A 25570-nucleotide genomic window follows, 5' to 3' on the forward strand; every position below is an offset into this window, starting at 1 on the left:
TCTGTTTGCCTACTTTGTTTTGTATTTAGTTTAATTTGTATATTTAATTGTAAATTGAATGTTAACGTTTCCTGCACTGTGTCTTACTGTCCAATTGCATGCCCCACCCGCCATGACAAAAACCTGGTGTGTCCAACATACATATCTTGGCAATAAATGTCGATGTCGACGATTATAATTTTGAAAAGAAACTTTAAGGGCACTTAAAAGTGCTTATTTGTTCTAAAAGTTGATAACAAGTGTGAGTGCTTTAGAGAAAGAAAACTTACAGTGCACGAGAGAACCTATGATGACATCATGAGAGAAAGGCACACATGATTAGAAATGAGCAAAAGAACTCGAACTTGATTTATTTCCAAAATCTGCACAGAAATTCATAAAAAAATGATAATATGAACCTGAACTCAAATGTGCTTACGGAAGACTATTTGAATGAAAGTAGATGATCAGATACTTCTTTTTTTTTGTTGCCAAATATGGTTTCACATACAAGCTCCCGCGAGCGTGAAGTACCCGGAAGCCGCCGCTAGAGGAGAGCCGGGAACCCACCCCGCGCGCTGACGTCACGGGGCTCCGACAAGCTGCTGGTGCCGGAAGAAAAGATGGCGGATCATGAGGAGCAGCTATCCGACGAGGAGAAGGTAAGATGCCGAATATTAATCGCTGGAGTGAGTGAAGCTCGGAGGGTCATGGGGGGGGGGGGGGAGAGGGTGGAACCAGCCCTCGCTGGAAATGTTGGGCCGCGAGATGAGTCCGTCTCCAACCCGGGTGCTTTTCTGTCGTCGACCGCTCCGTTGATTTCGGAGGAGGAAGGAAAAAAAAACCCGAGGCCTGGGCTGCTGCCGCTGCTGCTCTTTATTATTTTTAGCTCCAACTTCCGCTCGCTTGCAAATCTCAAACGGAGGCTCCTTGTAGGGTCCTTACTCAAAATAGGAACCGTGTAACGTTATATAAGATACACCAACCTAACGTTGCCCTCTCGCGACGCTTTTATTGCATTTTGTGGACGCGTCACTCCCCTTACCCCCGTGTTCCTGGTGGTGTTTGTGTTGGGGAAGTTTTCGCATCGCTAGCTTGTTACTTTAGCATAGCCCGCAGCACTGCTAACCGACAGCCAGACTTACTGCACACACCCACACACACACACCCGGCCACACGCCCTTTTCGCTGTGTTGACGCCGCTTCGCTGTCGTCACACAACACGTCGCGTGGTGAATTGTCAACGTGTTTTGATAGAGCGGGATTTTAGTGTGTTGCGTGACGGTGGACCCAGGTGTTCTAAGCAGCGAGCGTGCTAACCGCGGTGCCTCCTGAAACAAGTGGCGTCTCGCGCGCATGCCGGAAGCGACCTGTTCCGGCCGCTCAGGTGTGGTTGAGCATCTGTATCGGTATGTGCTTCTCGCGTTGTGGCTGTCGGGTCCACTTTGGAGGGTTTACACCCGTCTGGGCGCCATAACGTTGGCCGTCAGTGACGTGGTGTTGGCACTGTCTGTAGCTCCGTTACACCAAACAGCTGCAGGTTCATTTTCTCATTTCCTTAAAACGACAAACAGTCAAGAGACCGAGCCGTGTGTGTGTATGTATGCATGTATATGTAATACCTTAAGAAATGGGGCAATCTATTATTCTTTGGCTGGGCACATCGATTGCAGCTTTGAGAGATAACTGCGGCTTGAAAGTACAACCGAGGACATACTTTTAATACTTTTTAGACAATTCGGTTATTGTTTTTATTGGTCTCAGTCAGTTGGAAGTAAAGGTAATACAGATGGGATGGTTGTAAATGTAATTGTACGTCTTTGGACATCCATGAGCTGTGGTTGCTTGCTTAAAAAAAATGTTGTAGTCCTCAAAAGATTAAATAGATAAACCGCTGCCAAAAAAATACATACATGAATAGTAAAAGCGAGCCAGGCTCTCTGCCTTTTCACCATTGAACATTGTAAACATGAGTTTATGGTCTCAGACCTTAAGTTGAAGTCTTCTTCAATGCACAAAGTTGTTGATGTAGTAATTTAAGATCCATTTAGAATCATATCAAAGACTATAAAACAGGGTGTGCTTTAGGGCGGGGCCGCTGTGATTGGCAGGTCGCTGTGTCCGTCTCTGTCAGACTTCCACATTTAAAAAAAAAAACGGGAACTTCTGTTCATTGGTTACTAAAAACATGACATGGCTGTAATCTAAGATGGCGACCGCAAACTCAAGGCTTCAAACCGGCCATCCGTGCACCACGACGTCCACCTCCTGTATCGCGCCAGTGGTCGTGACCTTTCAGACAAAATGCCCACCAAACCTTTTAATGATCACAGTAAACTACGATGAGCATTCCTTTATGAATGTGAGTTATGGAATCCTTCGGCGTTGGAACAAGGCCCGGCTTTATTTCCTCATCAGTCTGACTTGCGAGCTTTTAAGTTCTCTGCATCTGATCAACGCGCTGCTGTGACTGCGTAGGGCTTCACAGACGGGCACCCGGGCACCAGCTGTCAGCCAGGCCTTTTCATTACAGGGGCCTCGGCTTTGCGACAGACTGAGGCCATCTCTTGTGTAACGTACTTGCTTCACCGTTAAAAAATGCGGCTCATGGTGTTGGGCTGTGGTTAAGCCCCTAACAACCAGGTGTCGGTGCTGTGAAAAAGACCTTCTCTCCCTTTCATGTTCTACCGTGTTTTTTGACCAGACGTTCTGATTTCGTAGATCTGAGAGTGATGCTTGGCGCCCCGCCCGGCTGTGGTGTAGAGAAGCAGGCTCGGCCACCTAGCCGGTGGAAGCTGTTTATTTCTGTCTCAATCACGATTAAGTGGGTTACATCCATCCTCTTTGTGTGGTGTTGTTTAAAAAGCACAACACGGTTGCGTTTGGGACCTGTATGGAAGGCCGTCTCTCCGGCATTGCCTCACAGAAAGCAGTGCTGCAAAAGGAACAACACATGCACTGGGGAACAGTTTCCAGAACTCGCTAGTCCGTTCTAATCACTCCTCCACTGGCTAGTCGTGGTTTGTAGAATAACACTAGATGTGTGGTGACTAGTGGAGCCACAGCCAGAATCGCCTGGCACACATCTGTTTGTACTCTCTTTAAAATTTAGACGACAAATCTGCAGCTTCCTTTTGTGGGAGTCCTTGTTGTGATCTGACTCACTACTCTGATGACTCTATAACTGCTTTTGAAGTAAACCCTGTTTTGACAGGGAGCCTTAAAGGTGTCTTTTGTTTGTGGAGTATATCTTTGCGGTTTGTCTTGATGAAGCCCTTCCTGAATGTGTGTCATGAGAACTGTCGCTGCTGTTGTGGTTGTCAGAGTTACTTTGCTTTTCCAGAAACAAAGACCCAAAAGCCCCGTGATGAAGGATTTCTACCCTTTTGTAAATGATTGAACAGGGAAGAGAGTCTCTTGTGTGCCACAGGCAACACATTTTTGAGTCATCCAGGCACCAGACTGCCAGAGTCCTCATTACACCAAAGAAAACAAACCGGTGTGTAGCAGGGAACTGCTATTACTCAACGTGTGTCGGTACCTTTGTTTGTATTGAAGTGACTGGGCAGGCCCTTTTTTTAAAAACTATTACCTGTGAGACCAATCCACCAACGACAACCAAGACTTGCAAGCAAATGACAGCTCCCCCGCTCGTTTGGCAGCAGTCTACACTTCCAGTGAGTAGTCTACGTTGTATTATTATAGGTCAAATCCGGAGGTTTCCTGTTTCAGAAAGAGCAGAGTTTTCTGTCAGCAAGAGAAGTGGTTTGGTGTAATCTCGTGAAGATGGTGTGTTTGTGGGCTTCATTCTGTCCTGCTGATGAGGCACTGTGATCCGTCGTAGTTTGGATGAATCCTGTAGCTATCGGCCTGTTCCAGACTTTCATCACTCGTGTAATTGCAAAGAGGGTTGTTTAAGTGAGGCCTGGCCGAGTTCTTGGATTGTTGAGCCCACAGACACTTTACGTAATGAGCAGGTTTAATGGCCCTTCTACACTAAAGTTAGAATAATGGTTGTGCTGATGTAGTGGTACGGGTATGGTTGGAAACTTCAGACAAGTAGAGTGCTGGAAACTCACTGATATCTCCCTTAAACTGACGAATGCATAGACCGGGGAGCATTGCCCTGATGTAATAAAAGGGAAACCACTGCTAGGGTGACAGCTAACATCAAAAATATGCCTCCACGTGTTGGTGTTGTACACCAGCTATGAGACATGGAGACAGAATAGGAATGATTATTTAAAATGAATTCAGCATCTGCATAAGAAATGAACTTGGTAGTTTAATATAGTGATCAATTATCTACGCAGACTCCTGTGATTACTTAAAAAGTTTCCCTCCCTTTTTAAAATGTATGAGAGAATAAACAAATCAAACCGAGGTAACCAAATACCAAGTTAGAAGGCCACCAAATTGATCAATAACGCTCGGGCCGAGACAAAGTGAGACCGCTGGCTGCCTGGAAGGACGGAGAGAAATCTGAGAAACTATTTATGATTCGCTGTCAACTTGATTTGTCGTTAACGTGCTGAAGCGTGAAACAGGACGCGTGAACCTGCAGCTTGGGACCGCTCATCGGTCGGGTCGCATCGTGTCAACCCGGATAGTCTAAAAAGAAGAAAGGGCCCCCAGAAAGCCATCACTCAGTCTAACACGGTGTCACCGTAGATGGAAAAAGTCCCCTTTCATTAAAACGTCTGCCTCCGACTGGATTCATGACCCCATTTCTTCAGCTTCCTCCTGAGCCGACCAGCCGCCGCCGCCGCCTCCTCTTTTCGACGAGCCTTTCTGAGGCTGTCGTTGTGCACTTATTATTCATGAGTTATTGCACCCACGCTCGCCAATATACACCCTAATCAGACAGGTTCCCCCCCCCCCCCCCCCCCACCCCCGAGCTTCCTTTACAGCATTTCACCGTCTTTAAAAAAAAAAAAAAAAAAAAATAAAAACATCCTCTACTCGGGGGGATTGAAATGGAGGGACGCCAGGGAAGGGGATCAAACTCTAGGAGATGATGCAGCTTAAAAGGCCCGCGGGCCCAACAAACAGTACATTGCTTTCCGTGCACTCCTGCAGTGTGTTTTTGGGTACCGTGTTATTTTCACGGCTCTGGATCGGGGGGCGATAGGCAGTTTTGATGATGGGATTAGTTCTAAGAGTGGTTTCAGTGCTCCGTCAGGGTGGCTCCAGGGGGTGGGGCAGTTTGTTTGCAAAAGGAAAGGGGGGGGGGGGGGGTTGCTGGGTAATATGAGGAAGGATATACAGTGTGCAAGTTGATTCGGGAAGAGAGCAGCTGGTGTCTAGGCCTAGAGAGGACAAAGACTGGGGGGGGGGGGGGGGGGGGTTGCCTATGAAACGTGTTCATTGAAGGTGGCTGTTAGCTCTACTATTATCATGCCAGCTCCTTGGTTAGATCTTCCAGGGAGATAAAAGCGGGCAAAGGAGGCTTTCTCCAAGAAGAAGATGATGATGATGACTTATTTATATTTAGTTGAGGCTCGCTCATAAACAACAACTCTCACGGCAGCTTCTTGCTGTCTCTCCTGTTACCGTGAAATGACCAAACTACTGTCTGTTTTTGTCTTTACATGCACATGGATCTCTATTTACTGCAGTCTATTAAGAGCCGCATTAAGCCCCGCCCTAAAGCATACCCCGCGTTATGATCTAGTCTAATCATAGAAAAAAGGGAACTATGTCATTTATTTGTATAACAGGATTTCTCAATAAAATTTAAAATGTAGTTCCATTTTGCTACATAAGAAAAAAATTGATGAAATAAAAACCGCCACAGGAAAGAAGCTGTTTTGGAGGCTGGTGGTTGGCAGCTGATTCGTGTCTATCCCTCTGCAGGCAGCAGGGTGGACATACTGTGTCTATTAATATCCCCACAGCTCTCCACAGGCCCCCCTTGTCCACAATATCACTGGCGCTCGGTACACGGGCACCGATGATGGCGGCATTAATCCCCGCTGGGCCGCGCACATCCCACGCCAACTTGTGATCGCTCCTCTGTAAAGGCTGACAAGAACTTGGCCCTGAAACTTTGGAACTTACACCTGCAAACGGCCGCATTGATGTAGAAGACTGAGACCATAAACTCGTGTTTACAACGTTTACTGGCCCCCTGCTGGTCACTACACAGAATGGCGCTCAAAGTCAATTTAGCGTTTGCTTCACTGCCCAATGATAAAGTCCTGAGTTGTCCAGTCCAAATCTGGGTTCTAGAAACAGGTCATTCATCCTAATGCTCCACCCAACCTGTTTGCCTCCTGTAGCTTTGTGTTGAGGCTAAATTAGGGTCTCTGGAGTGTCCCGGGGGCTCGAGTCCTTAACCGTGCTGCTTCACGGTGATCACATCTGCAAAAGGAGGCCAAGACTTTTGATTCCATTTGTCTGCACGCTAACAGACTTTGAGATGTGTTTGGTTCTCCAGTTAAAGCCTTGTGGTGTAACCACTTACTATTCCATGTATTCATTAAGGTAAAGAGACTTTCATATCAAATATGTTTACAGTTCAGCTCAGATTTATTGACTGAATTTCCTGTTCTCTCCCTGGCTGCCTGTTAAAGGTGCACCCTGCCTTTTTGCCCAGAGGCATGCTGGGTAAAAGTCTTCACTAACCCCACCGCCAACCGCATAAACTTTAGAATAGAGTTTGGAAACGGATTGCTGGATGTCGTTAGCGTTCATTTGCTAAGCCCTAAAGTTACCCTGCTATTTGGTGTATTTGACTCGCCAAGTGACCCAATATTCACTAAAGGAACATCATGCTCAATTCTTTGAACTGACACCATGAACCCATGTTTACTGAGGGAATAAATGAGGGGAGACTTCTGTAGGCCCAGAGGAGTCGCCCCCTGATGGACCCTGAACAGAATGCACCTCTAAGCCACTTTCACATCGGCTCCACTGGTTCGGAGACCGCGGGGCGTCTCCTGGTCCTCAGTCCTCAGAGAAGAAGCTGATTGAAACACGGACACATTGGAACTGAGCAGAACACCCCTTTGAAAGTCCTTTTAGACGCCGTCTCAAGCAAACACATTTGTGAGGGCACTCTTCTGTTCTACCAAGTTGTAGACTTGGCACAAGTCTCGTGACAGCATCGACATACAGATGCACTTTGATCTCACACACACACACACACACACACACACACACACACACACACACACACACACACACACACACACACACACACACACACACACGTTCCTCCCCAAGTGTCTGTCTTTCTCTCAGCATTGCTAATTAGCGAGAATCACTCTTCAGCTTTGCACCAGTGCCAGGTTATTTGTGTATACACGCACACACACACTGCTAACAAGGGCTCATAGGAGACACACACACACACACACTGCTAACAAGGGCTCATAGGAGACACACACACACACACACACACACACACTGCTAACAAGGGCTCATAGGAGACACACACACACACACACTGCTAACAAGGCCTTATAGGAGACACACACACCTTCCCTGAAACACCAGCTTGTGAGAGGAGTTGACATTTTGAGGGGTAGTGTGAGAGGGAATGTGTCCTCAGCTCATTTTCATGTCCTTATATGGCTGTAAACTGTTGGGGGGGCACCGTCATCACTCTGTTTGACATGTGACCTGGAAACCGGAAGTGTTGCGGTGCAGCAGCAGCAGTGTGTGGGGTGAGGTGGGGTGGGGGGGGGGGCGGCATGACACAGTTTCATCACACCCTCTGCTGGCCACAGCGTGTACACATAGAAACTAAAGGATTACACGGATTAAACGTCATGCATTGTGTGTGATTTCAGATCGGCGACTTCCAGCCGGAACCATAACCTTTTCTTTTTTTTGTCTGCAGGTACGCATAGCGGCTAACTTTGTCATCCACGCCCCCCCAGGGGAGTTCAACGAAGTGTTCAACGGTGTGTTTCTTTTTCTTGTTCACATTTCCTGGCATCTAAAGAACATTTAAGGTCCAGCAGAGGACCTTGATCCCTCCTCCTCACGGTCCATCCTTTAAAAGACTAAAGATATTCAGAAGAACTGAATTTAACGTACAGCATGCAAACCTTTGATGACACTGAATGAAGCGCTCATCCTTGTTGTGACGCCATACTTTTACTTTGGGCTCACCCGGCGTGTGGACGAGGTATCATTTGTTTTCTGAGCTTTTTCCAAATGTTAAACCAGAAGAACTCTGCGAAGCCCCCGAAACGAGACGTTTCCACGCAGACGGCCCGTCTGCCTCTTATCGCAGCGCCGCAGCCGCTCTGTCGCCCTTTCATCCGCGTGTGGTTGTCGGTTGTCACACTGAGCTAATTCACCGTGTCTGCCCCCCCCTCCCCTCCCCTCGGCTTGAATGCTGCACAGACTGACTGCTCTGATGTGGTGGTGCTGATATGCTGTTCTTGTTTCTTTCCTCAGATGTGCGATTGCTGCTCAACAATGACAATCTCCTCAGGGAAGGTGCAGCACAGTAAGTCCCCCCCCCCCCTCTACACCCCCCAAATCTGGTTTCCCCTCAGGTCCTCATATTTGAATATTTGTTTGATTACAGAAAGACTTCAAAGCCTGAAACTAAACATGCACCATATGAGCTGACGATATGAAAATGTCCAGATTTTCCCGCCTACATCGATAATATTTCCTCATCGTTATTTACTCTCATCTTACTTCTTACTTACCCTTCAATACAGTAATTAGTCATTTATCATGTGGTGTTTGTTTCAGCTGAGATTAACTTTTATTAAATCGGGCAGTCAATGAAAGTTTAAAAACACTAGTCAGCGTGTATCATAAAGTCAAACTGCCACACACACACACACACACACACACACACACACACACACACAGTGCTCTGAAGTAGTGTTGGGTCTCTTCCTCTGCAGTGCCTTTGCCCAGTACAACTTGGACCAGTTCACCCCAGTGAAAGTTGAGGGCTACGAAGAACAGGTGAGTTTAAGAAGGCTGTTTGTGGTTTAAATGAGTAGCTTTATAGTGTTTGTTCATTATCATGTATGTAAAGATGGCCTCCTGTTGGCACATCACAGGTTAAAATTCCTCCATCCTTTTTCTGTACCTCTTCTCTCGCTCTGTCCCTTACTTACTCTGGTGTGTCTCTTCCCCCCCCTTCAGGTCTTAATCACAGAGCACGGCGACCTCGGTAATGGCCGGGTCCTGGACCCCAAGAACAAGATCTCCTTCAAGTTCGACCACCTGAGGAAGGAGGCCAGCGACCCGCGGCCCCAAGACGTGGACGGCTCCCTGGAGGGGTGGAGGGGCGCCGTGGACGCGGCCGTCCGGGCCTACGTCAAGGAGCACTACCCCAGTGGGGTCTGCACCGTACGTCACAGCCTCTACGGTCCTTCTGTGGACCAGCAGCTCACCTGTTACCTGTGAGGAGGAAGAGCTCAGTCAGAACCCCGTCTTTCTGTTTGTTCCGCTTCAGATTTACGGGAAAACCATCGACGGACATCAAACCATCATCGTGTGCATCGAGTGCCATCAGTTTCAACCCAAAAACTTCTGGTATGTTCTCTGGGAATTTCTTCTCCACCATCTCGCCGCTAAGCGCCATGTTGGTGTCATGAGGAAGTCCAGGGCCACGTCGATGTGAAGAGCAGACAGAGGCCTGATCAGAGGATCAGAGATGGTTGATGTTTATTTTCTGATGGGTGTTAATTGGTCTGCTTTTTAAAGCTTGTTATATATATATATATATATATATATATTGAAAGGGAGCTTTTGGTTGTGTCTGGTACGATGCACCTACCACGCATTGTGTGACATGAGCTCTGTTGGATGAGTTCATAAAGAACCTGAGAATAATCAGCTCCATGATAAAAGTCTGCTTTCCTTCTCTGCACAGGAACGGACGCTGGAGGTCCGAATGGAAGTTCACCGTCTCCCCCTCCACCACTCAAGTGGCAGGAATCATGAAGATCCAGGTATTTGCTCTAAGTCCTCCACCCTGTGAAGAAGCAACCAGGTTTGTTGCTCAGTAGGATTGAATTGACATTATCAGGTGATTTTTTTTTTTTCTTTGTCAGCATCTAGTCAGAACTTTGCTGAATGAAAAGCGTTCTGTCCCACTCTCTGTGGTGCACCTGGTACTTACTTCACGCAGAGCGTTAGGATTTAAATGTGCACAGTGACCAGAAGCTTCCCACCCCTTCAGGTCCATTACTATGAAGACGGCAACGTTCAGCTGGTGAGCCACAAAGAGGTCCAGGAGTCCATGTCCATTTCTGTGAGTGGAGCCAACACATTCCTCTTTCCCCCCCTCCCCCGCTCACCCTTTACTTCTTCCTCTGTTTGAGCTGTGTGATAAAACATGACTGAAAAGTCTCACTTTTAGTTTTATTTATTGCCCCTCGATGATCCAATCGATCCCTTTTCTGGTTTCACCTTGAAATCTTCTATTGATTTTCAAACGGCTCCCAGCGGTATTCTCCCCCCAAATAATCTGCAGGAGTTAATAGCTTCTGTTTATGCCCCCCCCCCCCCCTTCACACTTCTGAAATTGGTCATGTGTCTTTTCTCCTTCCAGAATGAGGCTGCAACCTCAAAGGAGTTTGTTCGGATCATGGAGGCTGCAGAGAACGACTATCAGGTATGATTCATAGGTACAGAGCTCTGCTGTGACTTTTGTATATTATCATAGCAGTACAAAGAAGACCAGACCCCCCCCCCCCCCGGAGACCCTGTGTCAGGCTTCGGTGAGGAGCCGATGGCTCGTGGCGTCCATTCATCCCACCGCCATCCTCCTCTTACCTCTTAAAGTGAAATGAAATCTTGATAGAAAGGAACACGCAGGTTCAGAGATTCTCCATCTAATTTATTGTACTTGTTTGTAACCCCCCCCCCCCACCCCCACCATCCTTCCCACAGACCGCCATCAACGAGAACTACCAGACCATGTCGGATACGACCTTCAAAGCCTTACGCCGCCAGCTCCCTGTGACGCGCACCAAGATCGACTGGAACAAGATCCTGAGCTACAAGATCGGCAAAGAGATGCAGAACGCCTAACCGGGACAGAGAGAACATGGCAGCCCCCCCGAACCCCCCACAAACAAACAACGTTGCATGACTCGATAGTTGTATTGTCTTTGTACAGAAATTAGAGAAACTGGGACAAAGAGCGGTTTTGGTCTCACAGCCAGACGTCACACGTTGGACGTCTACTTTTATCGATGTTATTTTGTTTTATACAGAACCCGTTAACTCCTCTGTATATCGAATCGATCATGAAAAAGACAAGTGTATTTTGGAGAGAATAAAACTTGAGGAAAATCGTAGGAGACATAGGAAAGGGAGGAGGGGCGGGGCGAGCACTTGTATGCAACGACATCCTTACGAAATACAATGTCACGTGTGCAATATTTATTGTGTCAGTGAGACCACAATTTTTTTTATTTGACCCCGGATTAAAATCAAAGTAAATTGACGTTGGGATGACTTTTGCTCCACTTTGCGGTTTAAAGTCATGGAGACGGAAGGACGGAACATGGCGTCTCTGGCGCCACAATCAGCCACCGCGTGTTCCTGTTCCTCTTATTTTGGTACTTCCCCCCCCCCCCCCCCCCGCCGTTGGTCCTGCGTGTTTGTGTGGGTGAGATCTGAGGACTGCAGCGCTCGCGCCTTTTTTGTTTTGTTTTTGGGGTTCTTTTTTTTTTTGGACTCGACGCGTGAGTTTCTGTGACCACTTAACACGCTTCATTAACAAAGTCATCAGTTGCAGTCATGTGCATATTGTCCAATTTACAATAAAAATACAAAACGTATCACATTCTCCTCCAGTGCTTATTTTTATTATAAAAAAAAGACTAAAACAAACGGAACTTGGGTGTATTATATAACAAGGCACATTGTAATATATACCTGTATGAAACATCCTGTCTGTCAGTTTGGTGATTTATTTCCATGAGATTAATTGTAACTCAACTCACAATTATGTTGCATTAAATGACAAATTTTCTATTATCGGCTCACTCATAATTTCTGATGTCTTAACTGTATTTTCATCTCATCTCTTATTTGGATGAACTTGAAGTTTGGGGGATATCTGCACAATAGCTGCATTTATACCTAAAATGAAATGTGTCAAATTGACGTTGATTTGACTGCAGTCTTTAATGTACAAACCATCAGATGAATGAGATTCACACATATGAACCATGTGCATTGTATTCTAAGGGCAATCTGTGCTGCAGTGACCTTAATGCACCTCCTTTTTCTTGGTAAATAAAACTTAATCTCTTCTCAAACACACTGGCACCGACTCAACAACGTCGGGACGGCAGGTCATTGGAGCTGTACTCCATGGAGGGAGAATAACAGTAAAAAACATGGCTCCTTATTATTTTACATCAGTTTACTAAGGTGCTGTGCCGATTCATTATTTATTTACTGGTGACTCCCTGTGTTCAATCTTTGACCCGATGTTAAAGGAGCTTTAAATAATGAGCAGAGGGCCAGAGATATATTATTTTTAATTAAATGTTGATTAATTAATTAAAGGGTGAGAGTTGACTGCGCTGTTAGCCCTATAGGCGACCGTTCAATGTGCTCATCTTCATCTTGAATTCATAAACATATAAAGTTCCCCTCTGAGTGACTTTCCAGTTTAAATGGGATCATTCAGGTGAAGCGGGGACAGCGACACCGCGAGGCGGCCCAGACTAACTGCCCAGGTTAGCTAGCCCAAGGCTAACTGCTAAGCGTTAGCTAAGGTTAGCCAGCCGGCTAGCCCCCGCTCCGCAGACACGTCTACACCGCCAGTCTGTAGCCGCTGCTGGATGCTGGACACATGTTGCACTGCTGCTGGAAGAAATGCGACCTACCAACACGGATCTACACACACTGAGGTGAGTCCTCACACACGCGCACAGGTGTCTCTCGCAGTGCCTCCAGGTAAAACAACACGTTTTTAATTTTTCTTTTAAAAAAGCTTCGCAAACGTTAGCCAGCTCTTGTTAGCCGTTAGCTTATCGAGATGAGAGGCTAACACGTAGGCGCGTTTAAATGGGAGTTATTCTCGCTGGGGGGGGAGAGAAACGTGCGCGCGTGAGCGTCCACGAGATGTCCCGAGCCGCCGTGGGAGTCCACGTCACATCTCACAGCCTCGTGGTGTGTTGTTCTGAGCGGGTGTCCATCATGAGTCAGGGACAACGCTTCGTCTCTCTGGTACTCCTGACTTTACACCGCTGTCCTCCGGGGGGAGAGAGGGGGGTTTAAGTGTTCTACACGGACGGAAAGCCCCCCAGTGACGGCTGGTGGACCTCGAGTGTCTCCCCCCCCCCGCAGGGCTTCAACCAGCGGCTCAGTGCGCCGGTACGTGGCTGGAAGAATGGGCTCTTTTAGAGGAGCCAGCTGGCTGCGACTAGAGGGGACAGGAGAGCCCCTTGGGCACGCACGCGCACATGCACGGGCCCACGCAAGGAGCGGTGGAGGAGTCTGTGCGTTGTTGTGTAGAAGTGAACGGTCAAGACCTGAAGCGAGGGGTGGTTTGTGTGTCCCGGTTAACCTTTGACCTTCTCACTTCTCGCACTAGAAGTGTGTGTGTGTGCGGGTGTGTTTGCGTGCGCGCGTGCGTGGTGCTGGTCCGGACCTGCTGCACCAGTCTGTGAATGATGGAGGATTATATTTATCTTCTATTTCTATATTCTGGCGGCGTTCTTGAGGTGGGACATCATCGAATCAATGCATTGTTCGTTTTTTGTCATGTTTGTTGCTGTTTAATTACTTGTCTCCTGGTGCTTCCTTCCTTACTGATTCCCTCCTTACCTGTTTGAGTGAAGAAGGAGGTATTTTACCAGCAGGGACACCTGTCTCTTGAAGGGCCATTAACTGCTGAGTCTAAAATGTCAATTTGCGACACCGATTACAACTGCGGCAGATTTTAGAGTAGAGTGGCCACATTTGGAACCTTTTGAGCTTTCTATATATATATATATATATATATATATATATATATATATACATAAAGCATTATTTCCACGCTGAAACGTCAAGCTGTTGACCTCCGTTATAGTCTTAGCATGCTGGGATGTAACTGGAAAACCACACTGTTACTGTACTGTTGTCTGACTCAAACTGAGAGTAAGGCGTTATTTTTATGACATACTTTCTCTTCCTGTTCCTCCCCCTCGACCACCTGTCGACTACAACTCTCACTTCCTTTGCTTTTGATCTAGTTATTATTAGCTTCTTGTTTTTTTTTTAATTAAATGCTGTGTTGCTTCTGTTGGTTGGTGGAAAGTTGAGGCTGCTTCTGTTTGCTTTCCTCTTTCAGCTGATACCTTCCTCGCATAGTTGTTGAATAAAACAATTTTAGGAACAAAACACGTGGGGTTGGGGTGTCTTAAAGTTGCATTCTTTCATATGACCAGCAGGGGGGGACTCCTCTGGTACCATACAAGTCTATGAGATAATGACTCTACTTCTCTCTTGATTTATTCCTTCAGTTTTACAGCTTAGTGGATCTGTGAGTCGGTGGTACATCGATAGACCGGCTGGGAGAAGTGAGAAGGGCAAAGTCAAGTTCTTTACTCACAGTAGCATAACTAGTGGCAGCTAATGCACCGTGGTGAATGCAGGCTACTCTTAGAGGCTATATTGGTATCTCTAGAGCTTTTGTGTGTGTGTGTCTGTGTGTGTGTGTGTGTGTGAGAGAGAGTGAACTGGTGCTCTTACCGAACCTGAGAGCTGAAAGTGCCTCTTGCTCAATTTGAAGCCATCTATGTTTGGCTTAGTTCATCACAGGATCACAATGCACCTCTAGAAAAGGCCAACTTTCATGCAACAGTTGCCAATGAACGTTCCTCACAGCACTCTATTCATCACATCACATCATGGACATGAAGGACTTTCCTCACAACAGTTCTGGGACTCGTTTCCTCTGGCACTTCAACGTCTTTCGGATCTAATGTGAAATATAAGCTCTGATGAGACACGTTTTCCTTGTTTGGTGAAAACGTGTCGCAGTTTGGTGGCTTAGCAACAAGCACCCGTCATCCGTCCGTCCACCTGCGCATACGCAGGACGCCGCCCGCCTGGGCGTCGCCCGCCGCCGAGCTCAGCGATGAGCTGTGGGTGGCACAGTGACTCTGTGGAAAAGGCCTCGTCATCTTGATGTGCGTCCATGGAGCTTCAAAGGTCAGCGCGTAACGGGACTCACGGGGGGGGGGGGGGGGCGCTGACGGGGAAGAAATGGCATCGGATTGGGTGTCTGGTGATGACTTGTTTCTGGGGTCAGAAGCATTCTGCGGGCTGTAAAGTTCCCCCCAGAATAATTCATGTATTGGAAACTGGGAATGATGATGACAATGAGTCATCCCACAACTCTGGGAATGAGAAATGCAGTAATGCAATCACTGCCACACTGACCTAAGTGGTAAAAATCCATTCCCGAATCAAGGTGCAGTAATGAAAGTATGAAAGCGAGAGCGCTGAACCCTCTGAGTGGGCGGAATGATGTGCCAGCACACATTCCCCACAGGGCCGGATCCGACCGGTCAGGGAGGCTTTATTTAGAACGCGTGTGCTGCTCCGGTAATGTGATCTCGGCCACGTATGTTTAACGCTGCCTTCCACGGGGCCCAAAAACACGCCAAAGACTGGGCCCCCGTGAGAACATCCAGAGAAGAGGAGACCATAAGCTCATCTTTATGATGTTTACTCAGACAGTAAATCCAGACAAAAGTAGTGATTTTCCCATAGACTTCTATGGGACCAGAGGAGTCGCCCCCTGCTGGTCAGTAGAGAAAATGCAGGTCTAAAACAACCAGATGTTGCGACCTGGTTGGACCTATTGAAATATATTGACCTATATGATTGTACACATGACCTCGCTTTCAGTCAGCTGGTTTCTATGGTTTCCGTTCCCTTTGACAGCAACGGAAAGACAACCTCCTCTGCGTGTGGGACGCAGTGCTTTGTAGATAACTTTGTCCCAAATAGGATAGCAGTGTTCATTTTAGAGTTGGAGCTGTAGGAGCTGTAGAAGTACACTTTTTCCATCTGAATAATGAAAGCATAACCCATTGTCATCCCACCACAACAGAGCACTGACTCCAGCAGCCGGCCCTTAGCAACAGGGGCTCATAATGCGCTGTGTGTGATGCTTGGTTGGAGGCCAAAGAGGTTGGTTAATCAGATGAGGCCACAGCCAGGTGTTTGCTCTTCTCTGTCCAGCTTCCTGCTTTGCATGCAGGCACAGTTTGATGGATCATCCTGTACTTAAGCCTCCAGATTTGACTGCGTTTACACATTTCAATCTATGCAAAGTCGTTGACGGGATGAAACCCGCCTAACACCGTGTGCAGGAAGTGACTCATCAGGTGTGTTCTGGAGGCTCTGTTGTGTGTTCTGTAGCTGGTAGTTTACACTTTCTTTATTTGCATGATGTTCGTTTCGTAGATGATCGTCCATTTAGAGTTTAATCGAGCGTGAAGCAGCGCATGCTTTTGGGGCGGAGCATCGTTCGCACTGACCGGGCCTCGGCTCGTCTGGACCTTTTCATATTAGAGTCCAGCATCGAGGTCTCCCTTTGATCTTTCTGCCTCTGCAGCCATTCGTTGGTGGTGCAGCTCTAAGCTCATTTTCACAGAGGAAATGGACTCTTTTGCTTTTGGTAAATTGGATCCCTGCTTTGACCAGGTGGTGCCAGCGGCTCCCGCCCCGGTGGGGGCCATCAAAGCCGACCTTCCTTTCTCTGAAAGGCAAACGTGTGCGGAGTCTGTTGGGGGAGTGGGGGTGGGAGGGGTTGGGCACGATCCATATTTTCACAGCTGCTTCTGAATCAGGAAATGATTGGCACTTAAATGTTAAATCTGACCACCAGCATATAAGCCTCAGGCTGGGTGGAGAAACATCATGGGGGGCGGGGGGGGGGGGCGGGTTCGTCATGCTGACCTGAATGATCATGAAATCTATTAAACTGGGTGAAGTGCTGAAAAATATTTTTGGCCTTTCTTCCTTTAGAAAATGTTGCCTTTTCCTTTTGTAGCGATTGGTGTCATGTGATCTCCTTCTCCTTCCTAATATATCCTTCTCCTCCCACTCCTCCTTCCTAATATCTGCTCCTCTTTCTCCTCCTTCTCCTCTTTCTCCTCCTCCTCCCCCTTCCTAATATCTGGTCCTCCTCCTCCTCCTCCTCCCTAATATCTCCTTCTCCTCTCGCCAAAGGACGGCCACACTCCTCTCACGCTCATATTCAGTTGCCTAGCAACCAGGAGGAAAGGCTTTGGAGGGGTGTTTTGGTGGTTCGTATTGGGGGGAGGAGTGGGGCGTGGGGGGGGGGTGTATTTATGGATGGGGGTTGTGGGAGGTGTGCATTGTTCAGGAATAGATAAAGGGCTCATCAATGCAGTCTTGCTTGAGTGAATCATCGTTCCATTACTTGGTTCCTGAGCCAATTAGCAGCTCCGATCTAACTTGCCCCCCCCCCCCCCCCCCCCTCTGGCCAGACTCCTCCTCGTGATGTCACGGTGAGTTTTATGGAACAAAGAGCCCTTTCAGCGTGACGTCAGGATGCCAGGTCCCTGCCTCAGAAGCTCTGTTCCGCCATGGCCATGACAATGACGTCAGGCTGACCCAACCCCCCCCCCGACCCCAAATCTATTTAGGTCACCACTGTACCAGGGTCCATGCATCCTGAAGGAAAAGTGGGGAGAACTTGAATCATTTGGAGCTCCATTGTTTTCATCCAATAAGGCTTCCTGTTTGCTGCTTTTAAACGTGACTGTTGAATATTTCCTGACGTTAAACGGAGGAGCGACCGGCTGATGACGGGCCGGACCGGACCGGGCCGGACCGGGCCTCCGAGCAAGCGGGAACGCCATCGCTTCGCCGCGTGTTGCAGAGCGACGTTGGCTAAAAAGTAGCCGGCCAATCACAGCCGCCCATCCCGCCCTTCCGCAGCGCGTGCTCCTACGTTGTGCCGTATCATAGCAACCAAGACTGTACTTTAATGCTCAGCGTGGCACAAAGCATCTATTCATTTAACTGTGGCGCTGCCCGTGTGGACTTGCATCCTGGTGGCTCAGGTGAAGCAGAATGACCTCGTGGATGGAAACCCGTTCAAATCCACCGTTCTTAGTAAGACGGTTCCATGCTTTCTGCTTGTTGTTGTTGTTGTTGTTGTTGTGGTGTGATCTGATGATGTGACTCTACATTCTATGATGAATTCATTCATTTCTCCGCTGGTATTTGGCGAGTTTTTTAAATTTTAAAACCATTTTGATTGGTCTGCTCGTCTCTTTCTCTCCTTCGCCCCCTCGACCCCAGCTGCCTCCATCCTCCCCCCTGCCTCTTTCTTTCTCCCCCCCCCTCCATGTATTCCCTCTCTTCCACCACCTTCACCTCCTCGTCCCTCCCTCATCTCTCCTCCTTTCTCCACATTTTAACCGTTGCTCCCCTAATCTTTATTTATTCCCCCTTGTTTCCTTCCCCTTGTCTCCTTCCCTCTCCACCTGGCAACTGACATCAGTTTTTTTTACAACCCCCCCCCCCCCCATCACTCTCTGTTTGCATAGCTATTGTCTTACAGCAGCGACAGCAGCTCCTCACCAGATATTTTAACCCCCCCAACCGTCCTTCTCGCTCCCTTCTCTCCGGGACCCCCCCCTCCCGTGCCCCCCCTCGCTCTCCACCCATTAGTAAACAGTGAAGTGGAGTGAGGAGTGAGAGAGTGGCTGAGGCGAGACGGAGGACGGAGGCTGCAGAGAGAGATGCGACCACGATCACTTCTTCCTCGGCTCTGACGGATATATATATATATATATATATATATATATATATATTATTTTTTTGGGGGGGGGGTTTGTTTATCGATTGATTTCCTCCGCTGGACCCCTCGCCTGCGGAGCGGCTGAGCGTGCGGGGGCCGGGCGGGTTTCGGGGCATCTGGTCGACGGCCGGCCGGCTGCATTGTGTTGCTTTGATGACCCCTGCTGTGTAGCTGCCTGCTCATCAACCCTCCCTCTCTCCCTCCCTCTTTCTCTCTCCTTCCCTCACCCTCCCCTTGCTCTCCACTGCCTTTCCTCCTCCCCCCCCCCTCCCCCCTCCCCCCCTCTCTCCATCACAGCTCCCGGCCCAGCCATGTTCGGCACAGAGTCCTCATGTAAGTACCATCAGCTTCCTGCTGCCGCCTCCTGGGTTTGTTCATGTAACGCTTTAATGTTTCTATTTGTGTGCCGTTCTGTAAGGGGGGGGGGGGGGGGGGGAGGGAGAGCAGAGAGGCAGGGGGGGGGGGAAACGGCAGGATTTTTTTTAATCTTCCCCCGTCTATTCTTGCATCCCTCCTCTCTTCTCCGTCATCCTGCTCTGCCTCCATGGTCGCTGATGTCCGATTTGCACGGACAGGAATCTGGGATTTAGCATTTTAGCAGCAGGAGCTAGCTGCTCCCCCCCCCCCCCGCCTGGCTGCCTGTGTTTGATACACATATATGAATGTACGTATAGATATATATGCAATCATCTCCTGCCTGTATGCACTACAGTCCTCCTAAGCGTGCCGGTTGAATGCCTTTTAAGTGCCGTCTTTGTGCACGTTGTGTGTGTGTGTGTGTTTGTGTGTGTGTGCGAGCACGCCAAAAGATGGATGCTTTCGCCCTGGAGTTGCATGGTTTTCCAGAAGCAGCAGCCTCCGCTGTCCTGTTCTTTTTCTTTTTTTTTCTATTTGTGAACGAGGGACGAACGTAGCATTTTCAACCCCAGATACTACCTGAAGCTAGCTTAGCACACTGCTCTGGTCTGTGTGTGTGTGTGTGTGTGTGCTGATCTCTATACGTGGGCCGACGTGTCCAACCTAATCACCCACCCGCCACCCCACCTTTCTACCCCACCCTGTACTGATATCGCTGCACCGCTTCAGTGACGTCTGAGCTGATCCCATCGATCGAGGGGCCGAAGCCGTCGGAGCTCAAAGCAACTTCCTCTCGGCTCAGGGCGGCCGGTTTGGGGGGGTGAGGGGGGGGGTTCTTTGTCTGCTCCCCTGACCCAACTACACCGCCCTCTACTCTGGAGGTACCAGCACTGATGCTCTTCCTGTTCCCCTGCAGGCGGTCTCCTCCGCGTGCTCCGAGCTTTCCAAATTAGCGCCAAATTCCGAGGTCGTTTGAGGGTCAAAGGTGACGCGTCCCACTCAGGCTACGAGCTCCCGTAGGACGCCTCGGTAGGACCAGCAGCGCCATGTTTTCAGCTTCGTTAAGGATTGAGACCAAAGCTTGATGATGGACAAACTAAGGGAGGTTCTCTCTGTTGTCATAATCATGTTAGAAGTGGACTTGTCTAAAAAATGTTATGAGCTCAACGGCTTCCGGGCCGAGGTGAGTGGACCCCCCCCCCAGTTGGGTTATGGGCCGTTTCATTGCTGCTGTTTAATGCCATTGGTCTCCTGAAGGGGTGGGACGTACCCTTCTGATCTTCATCGCTTCAAAGTGAAGTCTGCAGGGTGGCGTCACGTGACCGGTCACATGGTCGTCCGGCTGGGACAGACCGCGGGCTTTAGACAGTAGGATCATCTCAGCAGCTCCGACTTGACGTATTTGCTCGCGTCCTAAAAGACGCGCATTGATCTGAGACCTAATGCGATTGCTGTGAATGTTGCCAAACTGTCGCTTTGGGGGGAAACAAATCGTTCCCTCCATCAACCTCATTGGACAGTTGACACGTTGGCGGTCGGAGCGGAGACGTAGTTCTAGTAAAAGGACACAAGAATATGGAGAAAGCTGTAAATGTCCAGCTGTGTCAGAGGGTCCGATGTACTGACCACATGTTAAGTGATGAATCCTATCTGTTTGGATCACAGTCACTGACGCTGATCCAGCCCGTGTGCAGCAGAACTACGTCCGTTATCCTCCTCCTGAGGGACCATCCTCGGGCTTCTTCTCACTAAGAGTCAGAGGACTCACAAATATTGCTTGGTCAGATTAATATGAGATTGCCAAAGATGAAGATGATGAAGATGAGCTCGGGGGAAATGCAATCTGCAAATGGAGGTGTGTTTGCTGATGGCCGGATGGCTGCAGGCCACATCTCATATCACCTCTATTCCTCAGATCGCTCCAGCGTTGCATAAGAGTGCCCATGATGTGTGTGTGTGTGTGTGTGTGTGTGTGTGTGTGTGTTATTCGGCCTGTTGCCCGATGAGATGACATCATCTCTTAATGGCGGGCTGAGCCTCTGATGGGCTCCAGGTGAGCGCCTTGTCTTCCTTCTGTTGGAATAAGACGCTTACTGAAACGACGGCGATCAGTTGCCTCTGTTGCCACGGTAACCATCCGGCGAATGCGGCGGAGCGCTGGGGTTTCTGTGGTAACTGTGGATTTCGCTATTTCTGTCCACCCCCCCCCCCCCCCCCCCCTTCGTGAGCCCGTACGGTGGCCCAAAGGGGTCCGAACTCATCTCCCACGGACGAGACGCTAACTCCTCTCAGGGGTCGTGACCTCTGACCCCCAACCCTTCCCCGGCTGTTGATTGTTTGGGTTCAACCTCTGATTCCGACTGGAAGCCTCTCGAGGATTTAATGACGAGCTCCGTGTCGTTTCCCCCTCGAGTGAAACGGCTGGAAACGTCTCCATCATCTACAGTCTGTGTTCATGTCCCTATATGGATCCTTGTGGAGGTATTCAGCCAGCCAACAGCAACAGAGAGCGAGTTGTGATGACCCCCCCCCCCCCCCTCTTCTCAGAGATCAACTTACATAACAGTTTGACAACAGATGACAAACTTCAGTTGGTATTAAAAATCGAAAACGTCAGAAAAATAGTAAATAGTGGACAGACATTGGGATTTAAATATTAGGATTACCGGTAGGATTCTCCACGTCTTGTGCCTTCGTCGTTGTGTTTTTCACAGACTCTGAACCCTTGAATCATAAAAGCTGCATCTGGCCAACGAGGAAATCTGCAGGCGGCTCGCTGCACAAACACTTTCTAAAAACAAAGCCTTAAACCTTCCGCATCCAAATCCTCAGTTTTGTTGAACCTCTGCCACCATTGTTAATGTGCTTGGCTGACTAAACGGGGGGGAGGGCTGGGGGAGGGGGGAGGGCTGGGGGGGGGGGGGGGGCTGGAATAGAATTAAGAAGCACAGGAGAAACAACAACAAACATCTCATGGGTCGTCGTGTTCCACTGATGGAGGAGAAGGAGGCTGTTGTTTCAGAGATGCATTTCATAGGCCCATCTACAATATATGTAGATATATGAATACAATGTATCTATATCTATATATATCTATATAGATACATTGTATTTCCATTACACTCAAAGGAGCGTCTGCACTGAGGAGGCTCCTCCATCCGTTGTGCTGAAGGGTCGTTGAGGAGTTGTCATGGTTACCTCTGCAGGAGGAGGCTAAGGAGCACCTGCCCCGCCCCCCTTCATTAAAATCCTTGTTATTGATTGGCTGGGCTGCTGGGCTGCTATCTACCATCACCCCCCCCCCCCCCCCCCATCTGTGTTTATTCTGCCTTGTTACTAGAAGGAAAAGCAGGAAGAAACCGGCTCACAATTGAATGGGCCTGCTGTCACTCAAGAGGCCGCGGCCAATCCAACCAAACCCAACCAAACCAGCCCCCCCCCCACACTGCCAAATGTGCCATGTGAGGGGCAGGTAGCTGCTGCTGCACGGATGTGGACACCCAGAGAGACACAATCCTGTTTTGTGCTGCAAGAAGGAGAGAATTTCACTTCCATTGGGCCTCTTTTTGTGTGAAGGGCAGCGGGGGCCTCGTTAGTGGCGTCCAGTGGAATGGAGGGTGAGCTATGACCCCCCCCCCCCCCCCCCCCTCCCCCCGCCTCTCTTTGTACCGGGTACAGCAGGTGGGCCTGTACATTTTGTATTGATATTCATGAAGTGGACCGTGTGTGTGTGTGTGTGTGTGTGTGTGTGTGTGTGTGTGTGTGTGTACACAGTGGCTTGTTGAGCAGAGCGAGATTAGAAGGGGGGGGGGCGGGGGGGCGCGTTATTCATTCATTCTTTGTGTACTCTGCCTGGCTGTTCCGTATGTTTGTCTCCTTTCATTCTGGGGACATGATTAGAGATGCATGTCCTTTGCTGCTGGACTTTAGAATAAAACATGAATCTCTTGCTGTTGCCTGATTGGGGGAAGTTGGGTCGAGGATGGAAGGGTTTGTTTCTGACACCAGGACCGTGTTCTCCTTTGTGTGGATGCAAGTTCTGATCCCTTGTCTCATCGGCTCCTCACAGACAATCAGCCGCCTATATTCTGCATTTTGATCCCTTGCTTTATTGAGTCCTGAGGAGCAAAATGTGATTTGACCTTTTTTCACACACAAAGCGTTAAAAGCAATTCTCACGAATACGTGATGAGAACTTTTCAATTTGTTCTCCTCTATAGAAAAGGACATCAATCTGTGTGTGTGTGTGTGTGTGACAGTAATTCAATGAATGTGTCTTGGCGTGTGTCTTTTTATCATTCTGGTCCCCCCCCCCCCCACCCACAGTAAAGGTCATGTCTCCTGTTGTCTCCAGTGACATTTAGTCCTTCAGTTTTTGTTCCCAATTTGTCCCTTCAAGTCGTCACGCTGTCCTCCCAGCATGCTCTGCTTCGGTGCCAGTTCTCCGGGTCCAGATGCTTGAGTTCTTGACGCTGCGTCCAGCGCTTCTCAGTCACAAAAAGCTCCTGTCCTCGTTGCCATGACACCCGAGCATCCCACACAGTTAATTGTGTGGCAGCTTTGATTTAATTTATCTGAGACTCGATATAAATAAATAGTGTTATAACACCGAGGCTGTAATGACTCGACACGAGGAGGAGGAGGAGGAGGAGGGAATCTGGACTCCTCACACGCTAACACGCTAACACGCTAAGGCTAAGGCTGAGTCCCCACAATCATATGAGGCCTCTTGGACTAATTGACAAATCGTTACGGTAAAGCTGTGACTTTAGATGCTCGCCCCCCCGGCCGCGTCGCTTCATGTCAAACGATGGCGTCATTATTTAGTGACTTGGCGAAGAAGACGAGACGGCAGCTGTTCCTCCTCCACTCCGCCTGAAAGAGGCTCTTCTGTGAGGAGAGCCTCCACTTCACTGTGTGTGTGTGTGTGTGTGTGTGTGTGTGTGTGTGTGTGTGTGTGTGTGTGTGTGTGTGTGTGTGTGTGTGTGTGTGTGTGTGTGTGTGTGTGTGTGTGTGTGTGTGTGTGTGTGTGTGTGTGTGTGTGTGTGTGTGTGTGAGAGACACACTGAGCGTCTTTGTCCCTCCTCTGTGGACATTGACGTGATTATGAGCCATTGATCGTTTTATCCATAAAGGATTATTCTGAATGGATCTTCTGGCCTGGAGGGCTGAACTGTCTTTCAGCCCCCCCCCCCCCCCCCTGTCCATCAGGACCCCTTACCTTAACACAATCACTGTCCCGTCCTGCCGTGGACGAAGACAAAGGACAGCGAGTAGAAAGCAGGCTTTAGTTGTCGATTGAGGGTATCAACATCACAAGCGTTTACAGACGCACTCGCTGCTGGGGGGGGGGCTTTTGAAGAGGGTCAAAGGTCATCTCGTGTGTCCCTCCTTCTTGTGTCCCTGCAGTAAGCATGTTCCTCAACACTCTGACGCCCAAGTTCTACGTGGCTCTGACGGGAACCTCCTCCCTCATCTCAGGACTCATATTGGTAAGAAACACCTTATTTTAACTTCTAGATGGTAGATCTGACCAGTAGAGACCAGTAGAGACCAGTAGAGACGGCGATAATCACCCAGATGTTCTGGAGTGGAATCAAACCTGCAACCTTCACATAATGTTGAAAGAGTCCCTGAGGAGATCTGCTGCTTAGTCCAGCAGCTCCAGTAGTGGAAATGAACCCAAACTGAGAAGCACTTGGACCGATAAATGAGGATGGACTGATCATCTCTTAGGTTCACGTCCTGGTCCATCTGGAATGTAATTGGCTGGATGTTCTACCTCTGTGAGAAGTGGACTTAAATAGCTTTTGTGAGGAATTGGAGTAGAACCAAGGATGTTTTTATTGAATTGACTAAATGTCTCGCTCCCTCTGCAGATATTTGAGTGGTGGTATTTCAGGAAGTATGGGACCTCCTTCATAGAGCAGGTGTCTGTGAGCCACCTGCGCCCCCTGCTGGGCGGGGTGGACAGCAGCACCCCCAGCAGCGCCAACACCAGCAACGGGGAGGCCGATTCCAGCCGACAGAGCGTGTCCGGTGAGATGAGGGGCGGAGCCACTGCTGTGACATCACAGCCAGCGCCCCCCCCCCCCCCCCCCACCGAACACACACACACACATGATACAAGTGTCCAATAAGTCTGTTCTTTACCACGAGGGAACAAACACATGGACAGAATGCTGATAATGATGACATGATGGCTCTAATTAGTACAAGTAGACTTTATTTTATTTTCAAAGTAACATTTAAATGCAACACTAGGACTTCTGGATCAAATGATGCTGAACAAAGGGTTTGATATTAGTATAATAAAATGAAAATAAGTAAAGAACACAGATCAGCTCTCAGTCGTGGTTTTATCATTTAATGAACGGGATTACGTTTAAAGCACAAAGGAACCTTCTGAGACGCTTTCTTTATTCTAGTTGTGGTCTAAACGTGATCATTTCT

General features: G+C 48.8%; 2 protein-coding genes across 12 annotated transcripts in view; both read left to right on the forward strand.

Annotated features, from left to right (window-relative positions):
• Nucleotides 1-512: 512 nt before the first annotated feature.
• On the forward strand, nucleotides 513-11949 carry LOC119196369 (F-actin-capping protein subunit alpha-2). The gene is made up of 10 exons (XM_037451996.2): nucleotides 513-641; nucleotides 7826-7889; nucleotides 8392-8443; nucleotides 8856-8919; nucleotides 9103-9309; nucleotides 9416-9495; nucleotides 9836-9914; nucleotides 10145-10216; nucleotides 10517-10579; nucleotides 10858-11949. Exons 1-10 carry the CDS (start codon nucleotides 603-605, stop codon nucleotides 10996-10998), a joined length of 861 nt encoding a protein of 286 aa, XP_037307893.1. The 5' UTR covers nucleotides 513-602; the 3' UTR covers nucleotides 10999-11949.
• A 756-nt stretch (nucleotides 11950-12705) lies between these two features.
• Nucleotides 12706-25570, forward strand: part of LOC119196656 (suppressor of tumorigenicity 7 protein homolog) — a 16347-nt gene continuing 3482 nt past the window's right edge. For 2 of the 11 annotated variants that reach the window (XM_037452526.2, XM_037452528.2), the window contains exons 1-4: nucleotides 12706-12836; nucleotides 19058-19093; nucleotides 24527-24609; nucleotides 24997-25156. In XM_037452526.2, the coding sequence (XP_037308423.1) occupies nucleotides 19072-19093; nucleotides 24527-24609; nucleotides 24997-25156 (265 nt within the window). In that variant the 5' untranslated portion in view covers nucleotides 12706-12836; nucleotides 19058-19071. Of the gene's footprint in view, nucleotides 12837-17962; nucleotides 18070-19057; nucleotides 19094-19274; nucleotides 19425-22064; nucleotides 22735-24526; nucleotides 24610-24996; nucleotides 25157-25570 lie in introns of those variants that run through there. The other 9 variants (XM_037452529.2, XM_062562870.1, XM_037452532.2 and 6 more) reach the window with 7 other exon arrangements.

This window comes from Pungitius pungitius, chromosome 6 (genome assembly GCF_949316345.1).
Source record: "Pungitius pungitius chromosome 6, fPunPun2.1, whole genome shotgun sequence".
NCBI lineage: Eukaryota > Metazoa > Chordata > Actinopteri > Perciformes > Gasterosteidae > Pungitius > Pungitius pungitius.

Excerpts from the sequence above, each read along its gene's own strand:
- LOC119196369 (XM_037451996.2), top strand. The coding sequence starts at position 603 with ATGGCGGATCATGAGGAGCAGCTATCCGACGAGGAGAAG. Across the intron at positions 7,890-8,391 it reads GTTCAACGAAGTGTTCAACG|ATGTGCGATTGCTGCTCAAC; the intron begins GTGTGTTTCTTT and ends TTCTTTCCTCAG. Across the intron at positions 10,217-10,516 it reads AGGAGTCCATGTCCATTTCT|AATGAGGCTGCAACCTCAAA; the intron begins GTGAGTGGAGCC and ends TTCTCCTTCCAG.